Raw genomic sequence first — 14,152 nt, 5'->3', positions numbered from 1 at the left:
TTGTGGCTCTTCGGGCAGCGCATTTCCACTTTACTGTATCTCTGTCCAACATTTCCCAGCTAACCTGGTACACTGGGCAACAGCAGGGCCTCTCCCGAACACACCCTCGTCCCCGGGCGCGTTTCAGGGATCTGGCCACCAGGTGCGGTGAAGTCCAACCAGCGCTTCCTGAGCATGGATGCCGATATGTCAAATTCAACTTATATTTAGCTACTTCGTAAGTGAATGAGACATTTTTAATGCAGTAAAAATAGTAAATGAGGCAGGTAGCCTACGTATGCAACACAAATATTAAAACCATTTTATACTAAATATATATCGAAACTTCTCTATAAATATAAAATTATTTCCAAATAAAAATTAAAACACTGACACATTTTGTTTCCAGCTCACTCTGTCTTAAGATACCTTCTCTGGTGAAGTTTGAAATTTTTAACTTCATCCCACCACGCCACAGTCTCCTGCTAGGCCTCGGAAGGTTCTGGGCAAGAGCACGCTGGCGAAACGATTTGCATGTGCATCTCTGATCTGTTCCGCCAGGTTTGCTCTGCCTGCCCCCGATGGCGACCACGTGCACGCCGGCTGACCTGCTGCCCAGGGAGTGAGGTCAGAGTTCAAAGGTATTGGTCCAGAAACCTAATTCTTTGGTTTGGACAAACGCTGTGCAAACAGAACATCCCGTTTGATGGGCTTAATAAACATTCTGGATCGATAGTGGGGGCGGGGGGTCGGGCGGGAGTCCAGAACGGGGACTGGACTTACTTCAGAACCTGTAGGAGTCCGGGCGTCACGGACGTCGGCCTCACCACTCCAGCTCCACTGATGGTCCCCAGATGGACCTGCGGGTAATAGACGGTGCGAAGGGCTAACCTCGAGGACTGCAGCCTCGTCTTAATGACTTCCAGGGGACAGGTGAAGATAGCGCCGACCGTGCCCCCGCACCTGCAGGGAGAGAGAGCACAGCGGGATGAGCAAAGCCGCACCCTCCTCTGCACAAATGGAACGTGAGATCCAACTTCCCTTTGCTAGCAAGAGAGGACCTGTGTTCACTTCCTAATCAGAACATACCGGGCAGTAAAATAAATATACAGTCGGAATCCCAGCAGCTGAAGAAATAAATAACTATCATTGACGTGTCAGCACACCCTTTAGGGCTTTTCACGACTGGCTTTTGAACCTCCCCTCCCCCGCGATCCAGACACTGTGAGCGACACTCCTGCCGTCCGTCCGTGCCGCAGCGCACTGCTCCCCTGTCGGCATGCGAGGCTTTAACCAGCCCCTGACCGTCAGTCAGTCAGTCAGTCAGTCGTGCCGTTTCCAACTTCACTACCAGGTTGCAGTGAATAGTCCAGAAAACATACCATTTCTCAGTCAAACAAAAGTTATTCAGATAATGCTACTACCTGAAAATCAATGTGTACTACAACAGACTTTTATTAAAACCCAATTAATGTGGGCTCCACTGAACATTAAACCACAGCTTGCTTTTAACGACAAGAGCATTTTCCTCTGTGTTTTCATCAGCCACCCTGTCTCTCCGAGTCAGAGTTCCCCTTTATAATTTCTTCACATCAAAATATTACCTGATTTAAAAACCTAAGAAGTTTTCTTTGGGACAACGCTCCTTCCCTCTTTTCTTATACAGTGAGACCCAAGAAACCGGGTGCTTGACGGACTGGTGGTAACTCAGAGTCGTGGACCCCCTGAAGCCATCCCGCCCACCAGCGATGCAGGCCCCGCTCCTGGGGAAGCACAGAGGCGGCCCAGGACCTGCGTCTCATCGTCTCCGCATCCCTGGCACCAGCCATCAGAGCTTCCGAGCTCACAAACAGTGTCTGCTAAGCAACGGAATTACTCAATTGAGGTTTCAAGGAGAGGGTCTTTTAAGGGATCTAAATGTTTGAAGACAGCACCTCCTGCCTGCCTGCTAGCCCAGGTGACTGTCCCAGGGGCACTGGGCTGCCGTACGGTGGCACCTGGCACAACGGGTGGCTCGCTAGAAATGACACAGCATCAGCATCTCTGACTGGGAAGAGTCACAGCGCCCTCCTCCCCCTGCCCAGGTGTGAAGTCCCCGTGCAGCGCTTCCCAGTCAGGGCCTGCAGCCCCAGAGAGCGAGGCAGACCCGGACGACAGACGCAGTGCTGGGGGCTGCCGGCTGCAGCGCTGGCGCTCCCACCGCTGACCGGCCCACCGACTGTCTCAGGACGAGCATCCGACCCTCCTCCGACAACCCACACAGCGGGGACTGTGACTGAGCCTCAATTCCCCGCCCAAAGGAATCTCAATGTCAGAAAAAGAGAGTAAGTGTTCAGATCTGGGAGGCGTGGGGAAGGAAAACAGGCATTTTGGGCTATTTAGGTAAACCTGCTTCAAAATCAGGACGGTAATACTTAGCCTAAGTTAAGCTCCCCTGGGGGCCCAAGCCCACGGACCGCAGAAGCAAGGCAGGGGATCCGTCAGAAGAGGGCGGGCGGGAAGCTGGCAGGAAGGCCCTGGCGTAGGACACGGCTGGCGCTCCCCCACAGGCCGCCCGGGGACTGGGGGTGGTGTTACCTTTACTTTGCAGACGGGACCCTGGGTCTCAGGGAGGTTATACACCTTCTCCAAGCTGCAAAGCGGCGAAGCATCTAAACTGCAACCCAAATCCAGACTCCTGGCTGCAAAGCCTGTGTCCGCCCACCGCACTCGGGGAACCCCCTGGGGATTCCATGGAGAGACGGGCACTGCAGAGAGGTCTGCTGGCTGACGGACACTGTGTTCACTCACACTCAAAGTGGGAACCTGTTGCTCAGATAAGCAGGACTTTAAAACCATAATGTATCCTTTTGTGCCAAGAAAAAACTGGGAGCTGGACTGAATGCTGTTCCATGTAACTGGCTCCAAGCCCCAGGTTGCTGAAGAAAACAGGCTCCGAGGGGAGCGTTTAAAAACGAGGTAAAAGAGTGACTTCCTACCATGTCTTTTCCCGCAAAATAATTACTCTTATCTATTACCATAACCAAGTGCTTAAAAAGTATACTTTATTTTATTACTATTTTTTTAATTTTTATTGATTATTTTTAGAGCAAAGGGAAGGGAGGGAGAAAGAGAGGGAGGGAAACATCAATCAATGTGTGGTTGCCTCTCACATGCCCCCCACACCGGGGACCTGCCCTAAAACCCAGGCATGTGCCCTGACTGGGAATCAAATCAGTGACCCCCTGGTTCACAGGCCAGCACTCAACCACTTGAGCCACACCAGCCAGTACATTTTAGCCCTGGCTGGTGTGGCTCAGTGGATTGAGTGCTGGCCTGCGAAACAAAGAGTTGCTGGTTCAATTCCCAGTCAGGGCACATGCCTGGGTTGCAGGCCGGGAACCTAGTGTGTGGGGCGTGTGAAAGGCAACTGCACATTGATGTTCCTGTCCCTCTCTTCCTTCTTCCCTTCTCCTCTGTCTAAAAATAAAATAAACAAAATTTTTAAAAAGCAACAAATTCTTAATTTAAAAAAAAGCTTTAAAAAGTGTATTTTAAAACACTGGAAAACTTATACGCTACAGAGTAAGACAAAGAAATAGCTGAAGTACAGTTATGTTCAACAAGATTCTATACCACTATACTGGCCCCGCCCCCTGAGAGTTTCTGGCTAACTTCTTTCATCAGAAAGTCAACAAATTCGAATATGACACAGGTCAACCACCTTTGCTTTGTCCCCAAGTCAGCTGCCCTTCTTATCTGGCCAACTGTCATCCAAATCCATACTCCTGATCAAAGGACGGCCTTCAGGACAGTGTGTCTGCTGAACAAGGCAAACGTCCCGCGATCGATGATTGATGAGTCGGCGGACTCTTTGAGGGCAGCCAGCCTGGCTCACTCTTGCAGTCACTCCATCACCTGCTGCACGCCGTGCCCAGATGGGCGTGGGTGGCAGTGGCGGGCAGGCCCTGCCCAGCCTTGCACACCACCCACCTGGGGGGCACACGAAGGCCCTCAGAAGTCGGTGCTCCCTTACCTGCTGGGAAAGGACTCTTAGGTGAAAGAAATGTCCAAAGAGTATTCTAAATCATTAGGCTGTGTTGGGCAGGCATTCACTACAACGCTCTTAATTAGAAGAAAACAAGTTCTGATATGAAACTGAAGTTCACAGCAGAAGACCCCAAAGAGTCTTCCTGAAATTTCATAGGAGAAATTTAAAAGGATCTTCCCGTTCAATCTCTTTTTCTTTCTTCAAGAGCCAATACGTACAAAATACTTATCAGTCTGGGAAGACAAATGAACCAAAACACTGGCCCTGGCCAGGAGGCTCTGCCGGTTGGAGCCTCAGCCCACACGCCAAAGACTGCAGGTTTGACACTCGGTCAGGGCGCATGTGGGCACCCACCTGTTGGGAACCGCCCTGCCTGGTTTCAGAAGCCATAAGCCCCCACCAAGGCTAAGGCTGAGGGAATGACCTTGGACCCTAAGCCACCAAGGAGACAAAAGCTTATCTCCCTGGCAGGAGCACTGCTTCTGCCGCTTCATTCATAACTGAACCCCAAAGCTTGGTCAGTTAGCCAATGACAGGTAAGATTCTCCAAGGGGGGGAACAACCTAAGACAGGCACGGTCACATGGGAGCGCCCCAAGAAAGGACTTTGGGGGCTACAGCAAAAGGGGGTGATGGACCCTCGCCCCTTGGCTTTGACACAGCCTGAGTCCTCACTGTCTGTGAGAAAATCTCCTAATCTCTTGGCTGCCTTACTTCCCTTGCTCCACCTAAGCCTGAAACAATGACAGAGGGTGGTGCAGCCCTGTGCTGGAAAGGGCGGCTTCCCCGGGTGATCAGGCCTAAGAAAGTATATGTAAATTCCTGTGAAACCTGCTTTGTTTAGAATGCTCTCAACTGAATGATAAGAGTCCAAGCAAGAAGTAAGTTTGTTTCTTAAAGTTTTTTTACAGCTCTTTAGCTATCTGACCCTGACTCAAAATAGGCCCCAGAGTTCTTTGTTATCTATTGTTTGATCCTTACTTCCTGGCAATGATTAATGAGCTTTACCTGAATTCTTATGCAAATGAACCCAATAAAAGCCTGCTCTGGTGGGAGACTGGGTGCTCTCCCACGGGGGCGCTCTCCCCTAGGGAGGGTGGTCGTTCCGTTCCCACTTCCCCACCGGACCTGGTTGTCTCTGTGTATGTTTTTCTCGTGTGTCGACGAGCCATCCCCAGCGTTCCGAGGTCACTGCCGGTTGGTGGTCGCAACACCCACCCACCAATGTTTCCCCCTCTCTAAAATCAATAAACGTAGTAGGAAAAAAAAGAAAGAAAAACAAAAAAAACTGGCTTTCCAAATTTTTCTAATCATAATTCACCATGCTGGGTCCAGAGCACTCAAGAATACAACAAACTGCATTCTTTGTAGAAGGGTTCCTGCTAATTCTTAATTATCTGACACGGAGAAACCCTTCTGTGTCAGCCTGGCTCCCAGCCTCGGTCAGCGAGCTGGGAGGAAGCCCCACCCACGGTGACCCCGCAGCAGTTACGCCCAGGGCCGCTCCAGGGTCTCGGGTCCGAGAGGGCAAAGGCCTCGGCCCTGTGGGCCAGCCCTCCCCACCACCGCTTCCCCGCGGTGCTCCGCTGAGTACCCCCTTCCTCCCACTGTGACTCTCAGGTTCCGTGACTTTGGGCTGGTGACTTTCAGCTTCTTAAGTTCAGTCCCATCTAAGACTTCAATCTCAAACCTGACTCAAGACCACGGCCGGCTAGACCTGGGGCTCGAGGCGGCGCGGTCCACTCTCGAGCCTCGTCTGTCCCGCCGCTGAAGGTGCTGGGGCACGGGGACGGGAGGAGGGAGTGCTCTCGGTCAATGGTCTCGGTCTTGCTGCGGGAGCTCCCCGGCTGTGCCTGTGTCGGCGGCAGCAGCCCATGTTACGATTTCACTGAAATGGTGTGTGACCTCACCAGGTGCCCCAACACTGGGAACCCCCAGGCTGGTCCCACCAGCTGGCCCTCTGCCAACTTCCTTCGGCCTCACTCGGTCTGGGAGCCCTGCGAACACCATTGGGCGCCCTTCCTTCCTCTGGTCCGCGTGCTCCCGGGCGCCGAGCCGGTGGGACTCGCTAGTGTCCTTCCGTGCCCGCTGAGACGATGAGACTGATACTCGGTAGGAAGTCCCCCCCCCCCCCCATGTCCTTCTCATCCTGCCGGGGCAGGCCAGTGCAAGAGCCCCCGCCCGTTGCAGGAAGCCTCTGGCCACAGAGCGGGTGACCCGCTTTTCAGCCCTACCAGCTCCCTCGGTGCACGGAGCCCACGCCACCAGGGGCCGTGGACAGGAAAGGGGAGAGTAATGGGAAAAGCCTCTCAACACCCCACACGTCAGTGCTGACAACTACAACCTCCCCGCTCGGTGTGTGCGGTCTGGGGTGGAGCAGCTGGCGGTGGTCGGACTTTGCCCCCTTTCCACGACCTCGTGCAGGCTCCTCTGGGCTCTGCTCCGGTGCCGGCAGCCGAGGCTCGGCCAGCAGGAAAAGTCGCATTCAATATCCAGTGTCATGGTGGCACGGTGTCGGCCTCGGGAAACAGACTAATTCTGATGAGCTACCAATGTTTAAGACCGCCCGTGTCCAAAGTGGGAGACACAGTTTAAGGGCTGTGCATAATGATCCACAGACACACGGGAGGAAAACAGCGCAGAAAGAAACACATTCTCATTATGTTAATCATCGTAACCTCTACCATTTAATTTCCATGTTGTGTACACATTCTCTAATGTGTATAAGATCAACAGAGCAATGTAAACACACGTGGGGACAGGCACAGACATTTCACCCCCGGGGCTGTGCGACCAGAGCCTGAGGGCCACTATTCCAGACCAGCGGTTCTCAGCCCGGACAATTTCACCCCCTCCCTGGGCCACTGGCAAGGTCTGGAGGCATCTCTGGCTGTCGATATCGGGGAGGGGGCACAGCACCTAGTGGGTGGTAGGGAGGTTGCTAAGCTCCCTACGATTCACAGGACGGCCCTGCCCCATGCGGAGCAAAGACTCATCGTGCGGAGGCTGAGAAACCCTGCTCAGAGCAGTGAAACGGACGATGTATCTGAAGGCAGTGTAACCAACGTGGAGGCTGCTACCGCCTGTCCTCCCAGCATCTGCCCCCTCTTCCTGTCTTAACGAGATCCCGGATTTCTCAAGACACACAGTTTGGACGGGACGGGACCCATTTCTGTGTTTAGCCCCAACTCAGCAGCGGGCACACAGCGGAGCCCGAGCAGCAGCGTGTGGCTGGGAGCACCGGCTGGTTAGAGATGGGTGCGCGCCCGGGTTGGTCCCATGGGAGTGGAGCTCCAGACTGTTTGACGGTGGGGAGACAGCAGGAGCTGCTGTGAGCCACGTGGTGTGCGTGCAGGGACCAACCCGGGCGTCAAGCAGGTGTTTCTAGAAGGCAGGGTGGCCCTCTGGCTCACACAGTGACCCCGCTGAGCTATTTAGGTGAGCCCTGACTGAGGCCTGGCTTTCTCTGGAATTCCAGTGCACCTGCCAAGAATCAAGCAACGGGGAACTCACTTTTTCTTATTTAGAACGGAAAGCCTCCTGAACGAGTCCGGTCCAAACAACCTTACGCCCAGGCTTTTTAGGAAAGCGCTTCAAGGGTTTTACTCTTATCAGTAATCCCCTAAAAGGCAGTTTCTCACAGCTCTGTGGACACGCCCTGGACGTTCACTGACTTCGCCCCGAAGTAACGTGCTCTGGTCCCTGGCGGCGAGTCCAGAGCAGGTGCTCTGGGCGGTTGTCAGCAGCACCACGGGCTTGAACTCGGGAAAGAGGACGTGAGGATCTGTCACCGCAGCCGGCTCCTCCCTGACGCCTACTTGCCTGACTTCCTGAAAAATCTATGACCTCGATTTGTCAGTGCCCTTTCCCTCATTTACGGCTTGTTACTTTTTCTATAAAAACATCCCTCCTCCCATTCGCCGCCTTACGTCTTCCTGCCCGGCACTGAAGTCCTGTGTTTATTACCTGTTTATTTAACCGTTGATCTTTTTACCCGCACAGGCCTGGCTTGACTTTTCCCTGGGGACTAGGCTCCTCTCTTCCAGTTTACAGCAGAACAAAGCTGTATATATGTACACACACACATATATATATACACACGTGTGCGTGTATATATATATATATATATATGGTCTTTTTGTTTGTTTTACTTTGGAGTTTCTCGGCTAGATTTCCTTTTTTTCTCTCTGTTTTTAATATATCTTGGTTTTTTTACCTTTACAGTTTTTATTTTTAAATTATATTTTATTGCTTATCCTTTATAATTTTTAAAAACTGAATTTATTGGGGTGACATTGGTTAATAAGTCATATAGGCTTCAGGTGCACATTTCTATCACACGCCATCTGTATACTGCATGGTGTGTTCACCGCTCCAAAGTGGGCTTTTTAAAAACACTGATTTGAGAGAGAGACGGACAACATCGATGTGTTGCTCCACTTACTCATGCATTCACGGGTTGATTCTTGTTCGTGCCCTGACTGGGGATCAAACCCACAATCTTGGTGTATCGGGATGATGCTCTAACCAACTGAGGTCTAAACATTTTAAATCATGTGTATAAATTTTTACCTTTTAATTCTCAGTTTCAAGTAAGAAGTGTCATTTTTAACTCGATGTTTTCAACAAGAACCTCTGCTTCCTACAAACACGCTGGCTCATTTTAGGCGCGGCAGCCAAGGCCAGGGTGCTCCTTGCGACAGTGCCACCGACACGGGGTCCAGCCGGACACCTGACCACGGTCTCCACAGCTCTTCCGCAATCTCCCCTCTCCTCTGCTGGCTCTGCAGTCACTCCTTCAAAAACACCAGTCCCTCTCAACATAGAACTTTCTGGCATAAGGTTTAGAAGATTCTGATTAAGCAAATTCTGCATTCACTCAGTCAAAGAAAAATGCATACTTTTTGATGCAACTAATTATCCTTTAGATGCTATTTCTTGTCTTTTATCTCATTTAGAAAGAAAATTTTAAATAGCACCGGGAATACATTAAAAACACTATAATATTTTCTGAACATTAAGAGAATCAGTATCTATTACAAATACACAAATCCAAAATAATGTTACCCTATGCCAATACTGTTTCAGCAAACCTTAATATAGACCCATGTTCGTAATTCACAAATAATTGAAGTACTGCTGCCCTCAATTTGGGACACGAATTCAACAAAGCCACGTCAATCTACACTTCCAGGCATGACGCACAACCCCTTTTGTTCACCTAGGTGACCACTGGACAGGTACCGGCTCAGCCTCTGCAGCAGGTGGGGTACTGTACTTGGGATACACCAGTGAGGAAAACAGACAGGGCTGCTATCCTCACAAAGCTTAAATTCTAGCAGGAATCTTTTATCCGAACACCACACAGTTTTTAAAAGTGTTTAACAGTTTTTAAAAGTGTTTGTTATATATATGAAATACACTGGATGAAATCAATGTATAGTCTTGGTATACTAATATAAGCCATATATAAAATATTACATGTACCTTATATTTGCCTTATCGACATTTCTTCAAGCATTTGAAATGTCTTGCATCTTCTCTACATTGCCCCCTAGCAACTATATTAACACGTATCTAACACTTCGAAAGCAACCATTAGCTAATACAGATTAAATTTGCAGAGAAAAACGCAGTACAGGAGTACACCAGGTGACGGCTGTCCATAATAGGGGTGGAGGGAAACTGGATTTTGAAAATATCTTGGATTATATATATTTAAAACCTCAAAGGCATACCACGTCCCCACTAAGATAGATATTAAGGACTCTACAAGTACGTGTGATGACAAAAGAAAATATCATGCCATAAAAATGAGACCGGAAGCATATAATCCAGGCCATTAACCTCTACATGTAATGACAGCTTAGTCTATTTCAGGGGCTGAGCACGTCCCTTAAATCGCACCCTGCAAGGCCACTGCTTGCTCAGCAGGGGAAGGGTGTCACTAAGACTGCATGGACAACCAGAGCCCCCAGGGCGCTGGACAGGACAATTTAAGGGATTTTTCTCAACAGACATACGGCCTAGACACAGAGGGCCATCTGCACGGATGAGCTGGTTTAGACAGCAGAGAAGGAATGGCAGGTTGCGCTGCGGGGTAACAATAAAACCTGTGTGAGCACATCTTGTGTTTAGACAATGTTACCCTGACGTTCAGACAGGAGGAAAGAAAGCAGGAAGCGGCAAAATCCCTGAAAATACTACAAGTCAACATCCAATGACTGCGGTTCACTCACGCAGAAGTCGCCCGCCCTAAGAGACGGTTTATGAACGTGCCGGTAGGTAGGTAGCAGACGCCTTAAAAATGTGTCTTAACTCAGCAGCTGTACTTCCGATGGCTTGTCCAAAGAAAATAATTACAGGGCTACACGCATCACCTACGAGGAAGCCCAGTCGCTTGTACTGGCTAAGAACTAGCAACGAGAGATTAGAAATTATGCCCTCAGAGCAAGTAAGCAGCCCCGAGGTAAGCATCCTCACTGACCCCCAGGCCTGGGCTTGGAAACTGCCTCCTTCTTGGCAACTGCTGCACGGCGAGGCTCCGTTAGAAGTGCGCGCACAGAGCTCACGGCCTACCCTGCTGTCATTAAGACGCAATACAGCACTGGGAAGAAAGCAATTTTTAAAATATGAGCCTACTTTCAAGGTAACTACGGAATTACATTCTGTACGCACACACGTCCACAGAAGCTTTTTCTAAAGCGCTCATTTCTAGGTGTTGGTTTGTGGGTGGTTTTTCTTTCAGTTCTCTGCTTTCTTAAAGGGAAACACTGTATTAAGATGATTTGCAGCTTAATGTGGGAGGTCTTTCCATCTTTGCAAAGAACCCACGAAACTGTCTTTTTAAAAAGTAATTAAATCTGAAAGACTATTGAGCTGTTCTGAGTGCAGTTCTTATTTTCTAGGACCTAAAATTAATTTTTAACCACTCATAAGCCTGATACCTAATGCAATATTTATTCAATGTCATTAATTAGTGATAGCATTAAGCTGGGTAGATGTTAGTTTCTAATGGCTGGTCAATAAGCAGAAGAAACATGACATTTAAAAAGTGAGGGCTGACCTCTTTTCAAAGGAAGTGAGCTTCGTTTGTTGGAAAGACGCCAGCCTGACCACACAGAAACTGGTTACTTAGAACAAAGTGGTGTGTCATCCACTGGACCAGGCAGAAGCACTGGGCCGACCAATTTTAACTGTATGATACACCCATTCCACACTCGGCTCCTACCATGTTCTTCCCTAAAAGAAGTGCAAGTGCTGTATTTTAGGCTAGCGGGAAGGAATCTAAATCCATTTAGTTACTGAGAGCATGCTTTCGGCAGATTTATTTTCTCTCTTGGACATCTATCTACTAGTGGCCCCAGAGTGCTGCTACTGCAGGAACCGACACCTGTTAATTCAGGGCTCTGGGCTCTGCCCTAATGAACTCTCTGCAGTGTAATCAGTCCAGGGAGCTGTGCCGGCCCCGCTGTGTTCTTCCGCCGCCAGGCTCCCAGAGGAGAACCAGCAGCCAGAGGGCACTGTGAAGGGCGCAAGCGGAGATTGGTCCAGACAGGGCAATCCATCCCACAGCCAGCCAGTCTCTCAGCATGAAACACAAAGAACTCTTTAAAAGACCCCCTTACCACCAACAATAAATCAAAATCCCTGAGGGTAACATCATTAGAAAAAAATACCCTTTTTGGCTTGAGAAATGGCTTTAATAATACAGCCAACTTGTTGAAAATTTCCCAGGATGACAAATTAATACACTGTCATGATTTAGGAACTGTCCCCCCCCACCCAAGCTGAAACATCAATGGGGTAAATGAAGTGCAAGGATGAGAGGGAAGGACAGGGAAGAGATGAATGAGAACTTATTTATGAACAGCCACCTTTTTTTTTTTTGGTTGAAAAAACAAAGAAACTGACAGAGCCCCCACAATAAGAAGTACCTGGAGCTCAGGACCCTTTTTACCATATTTTCACAGCTAAGTTTCCAACAGTTACTCGTTTGTAAATAAACATATCTAGGCGTCAGTCTAAGCTGCAACCAAAATAAGTCAAGGTGACAATCCAGAATAAATTCAATTTATGCAGGCTGTCCTACACGGAAAACCTGCCCTGCCAGGCCTGTGAGGTCCTCAAATAAGACTCCGAACATCTGGAAGACTCGAAAAGGACCCAAAGCCACAGGAGGTATTAAAAGAAAAAAACATTACTAATACTAAAAAAATTCTTTTAAAGTGTGTTTTCGGGGAAAAAAACAAACAAAGCAGCTCTCTTCCTGAACCCCGTTACCACCCAACCTCCATAAAAAAATGCGCTGCCTCCATGACAAGTACCAGGAGCATGATGATCCAACGAACGCAGCTCTCCAAACAGAAAACATCTCACCTCGGACGCGTCCACCAGCAGGAAAGAAGCAGTTTCGCACGCGCCTTCCTGACCTCGCTTTCGGCCGGGGTCCCCCAACGGCTCCCCCGCAGGCTGCGGGCCAGCGCCGCGGTCCGCCAGCACTCCCCAGCCCCCTGCCGACAGACGCGCCTGGACTCGGCCCTGCGCTACCCTGAGGACCTCCTGGGCCAACCCGAGCATCCGTCAGACGGCCCAGGCCCCGGGACTGCGAGGCAAGCGCGGCCAGGGCGCCTAGCAGGGAGGACGCAGGGCAGCCGAGCCACCGCGGCCAGGCAGCACCGCCCCCGAGTGACCCTCGGCACACTGGCCTGTAATTGTTTAAAAGAAGTGAAGGCTGGGGGCGCTGCGGGGGGGAGGGGGATGGGCGTGGGAGCGCCGCGGGTTCGGGGGACAACCACCCTCGGGGGATGTGAATCCGGGAGGGGAAAAGGCCGGCGCCTCCCGGGCCTCATCACCGCCCCGACGTCGGGACTTCCTTCTCCGGGCGCCGGCGCTTCTGTCGGGAGAGGAACGGGGGTCGGCCGAGAGGGAGGCGGGGTCGGGCCGAGATGCTCACCCGCCGGCGAAGAGGTGAAGCAGCGTGTTTTCCTGCTGAGTGCCCGTCGCCATGGCCGCGCCGGTGCCGCCGCTGGCACGAGGCAGCTGGAAGAATACCCGAGGTGGCCCGCTGCTCTCAGGCGTCCGCCGGCGCCGCCTCCATGCACGCGCGCCCCCACGACCGGCTCCCTCGGCCCGTGCCCTCTGTCCGCGGCCGGGGCCCCCCGGTCCCTCCCCGGCCTCTGCGGCTCCAGCCGGGCGTCCAGTGGGACCACACCGCGCGGCCGTCACGTGGCGGGGGCCGGGCCGTGACGTCACGCGGCGGCGCGCGCCGGGGCGGGGCACGGCGGGGGTGTGGGCCAGGATCTGCGCGCCCATTGGCGGACGAGTGGACGTGGGCGGTGCGAGTGCACGACCCGGGGCGGGGTTCCGCTCGGAGCACAAGCCTGGGCGGGGCCAACCCGAGCCCAGGCTGCTGGATGGAGAATCTGCCCCAGCAGCCTGCTCCCTCCCTGCTCACAGACTGAGACCTTGGGACTGGCCAAGTCCGGAGAGCCCCTGGCCTTTTTACTTAGTCTATTTTTCACTTTAGTCTGTGATACTTACGATGTGTAAAAAAGTATATCGATTATATATGATATCTCACCACCCAGCTTAGGGAAAAAACACAATCAAAAGAGCCTAAAACTCCCCGTGTACCCCCAGTTATCATTTTGCATATATTTAATTTTTCTAGAAATAGCAGTATACGCTGCAATACGCTTTTTGGTCTATCTTTTCTGATCACCTCCAGCCAAGGCTACTGAGTTCCAAGCTTCTATATCCAAACTGCTTCTCTACTTGGGTATGTGCTTGGGTCACTGTCAGACTCAGTCTGGCGTCTTCTTATCTCCAGGTCTTGATACCGGGCCTTCCCTGGCTACCCTTGCAGCACACCTACCGCAAGACTCCGTTTCATTTCCTCGTATGGGTTTCTGCGGTTAGTTTGTTGATCGATTTGTTTAAGATGTCCTTCTGCCTCTGGAGCATAAGCTTTAGAATTGCGGGGACCCTGTTTCATTTGCTCACGGTTGTTCCTGACAAGGTATCTGCAGCTAGTAATGCCCAAGAAATGAATGAATAAATGTCCCCAACTGAACTCATCATTTTAGTCTTTCCCTCCCCCAAACCTGTCTCCCTCTTTCATTTCCTGTTCTGGAAATATGAC

At 51.0% G+C, this 14,152-nt stretch overlaps 1 protein-coding gene across 2 annotated transcripts in view; it reads right to left on the bottom strand.

The window, feature by feature from the left end:
- Positions 1-13,338, bottom strand: part of SLC25A33 (solute carrier family 25 member 33) — a 30,762-nt gene extending 17,424 nt beyond the window's left edge. Inside the window, exons 1-2 of one of the 2 annotated variants that reach the window (XM_028513126.2) lie at positions 12,965-13,338; positions 763-942 (exon numbers count right to left, since the gene is read on the bottom strand). In XM_028513126.2, the coding sequence (XP_028368927.2) occupies positions 763-942; positions 12,965-13,323 (539 nt within the window). In that variant the 5' untranslated portion in view covers positions 13,324-13,338. The remainder of the gene's footprint in view (positions 1-762; positions 943-12,964) is intronic. The other variant, XM_036025270.1, reaches the window with a different exon arrangement.
- Positions 13,339-14,152: the final 814 nt, after the last annotated feature.

The sequence above is a fragment of the Phyllostomus discolor genome, chromosome 5, assembly GCF_004126475.2.
Source record: "Phyllostomus discolor isolate MPI-MPIP mPhyDis1 chromosome 5, mPhyDis1.pri.v3, whole genome shotgun sequence".
NCBI lineage: Eukaryota > Metazoa > Chordata > Mammalia > Chiroptera > Phyllostomidae > Phyllostomus > Phyllostomus discolor.
The sequence above is the reverse complement of the archived record's forward strand: the minus strand, read 5'-3'. Positions and strand labels throughout refer to the sequence as shown.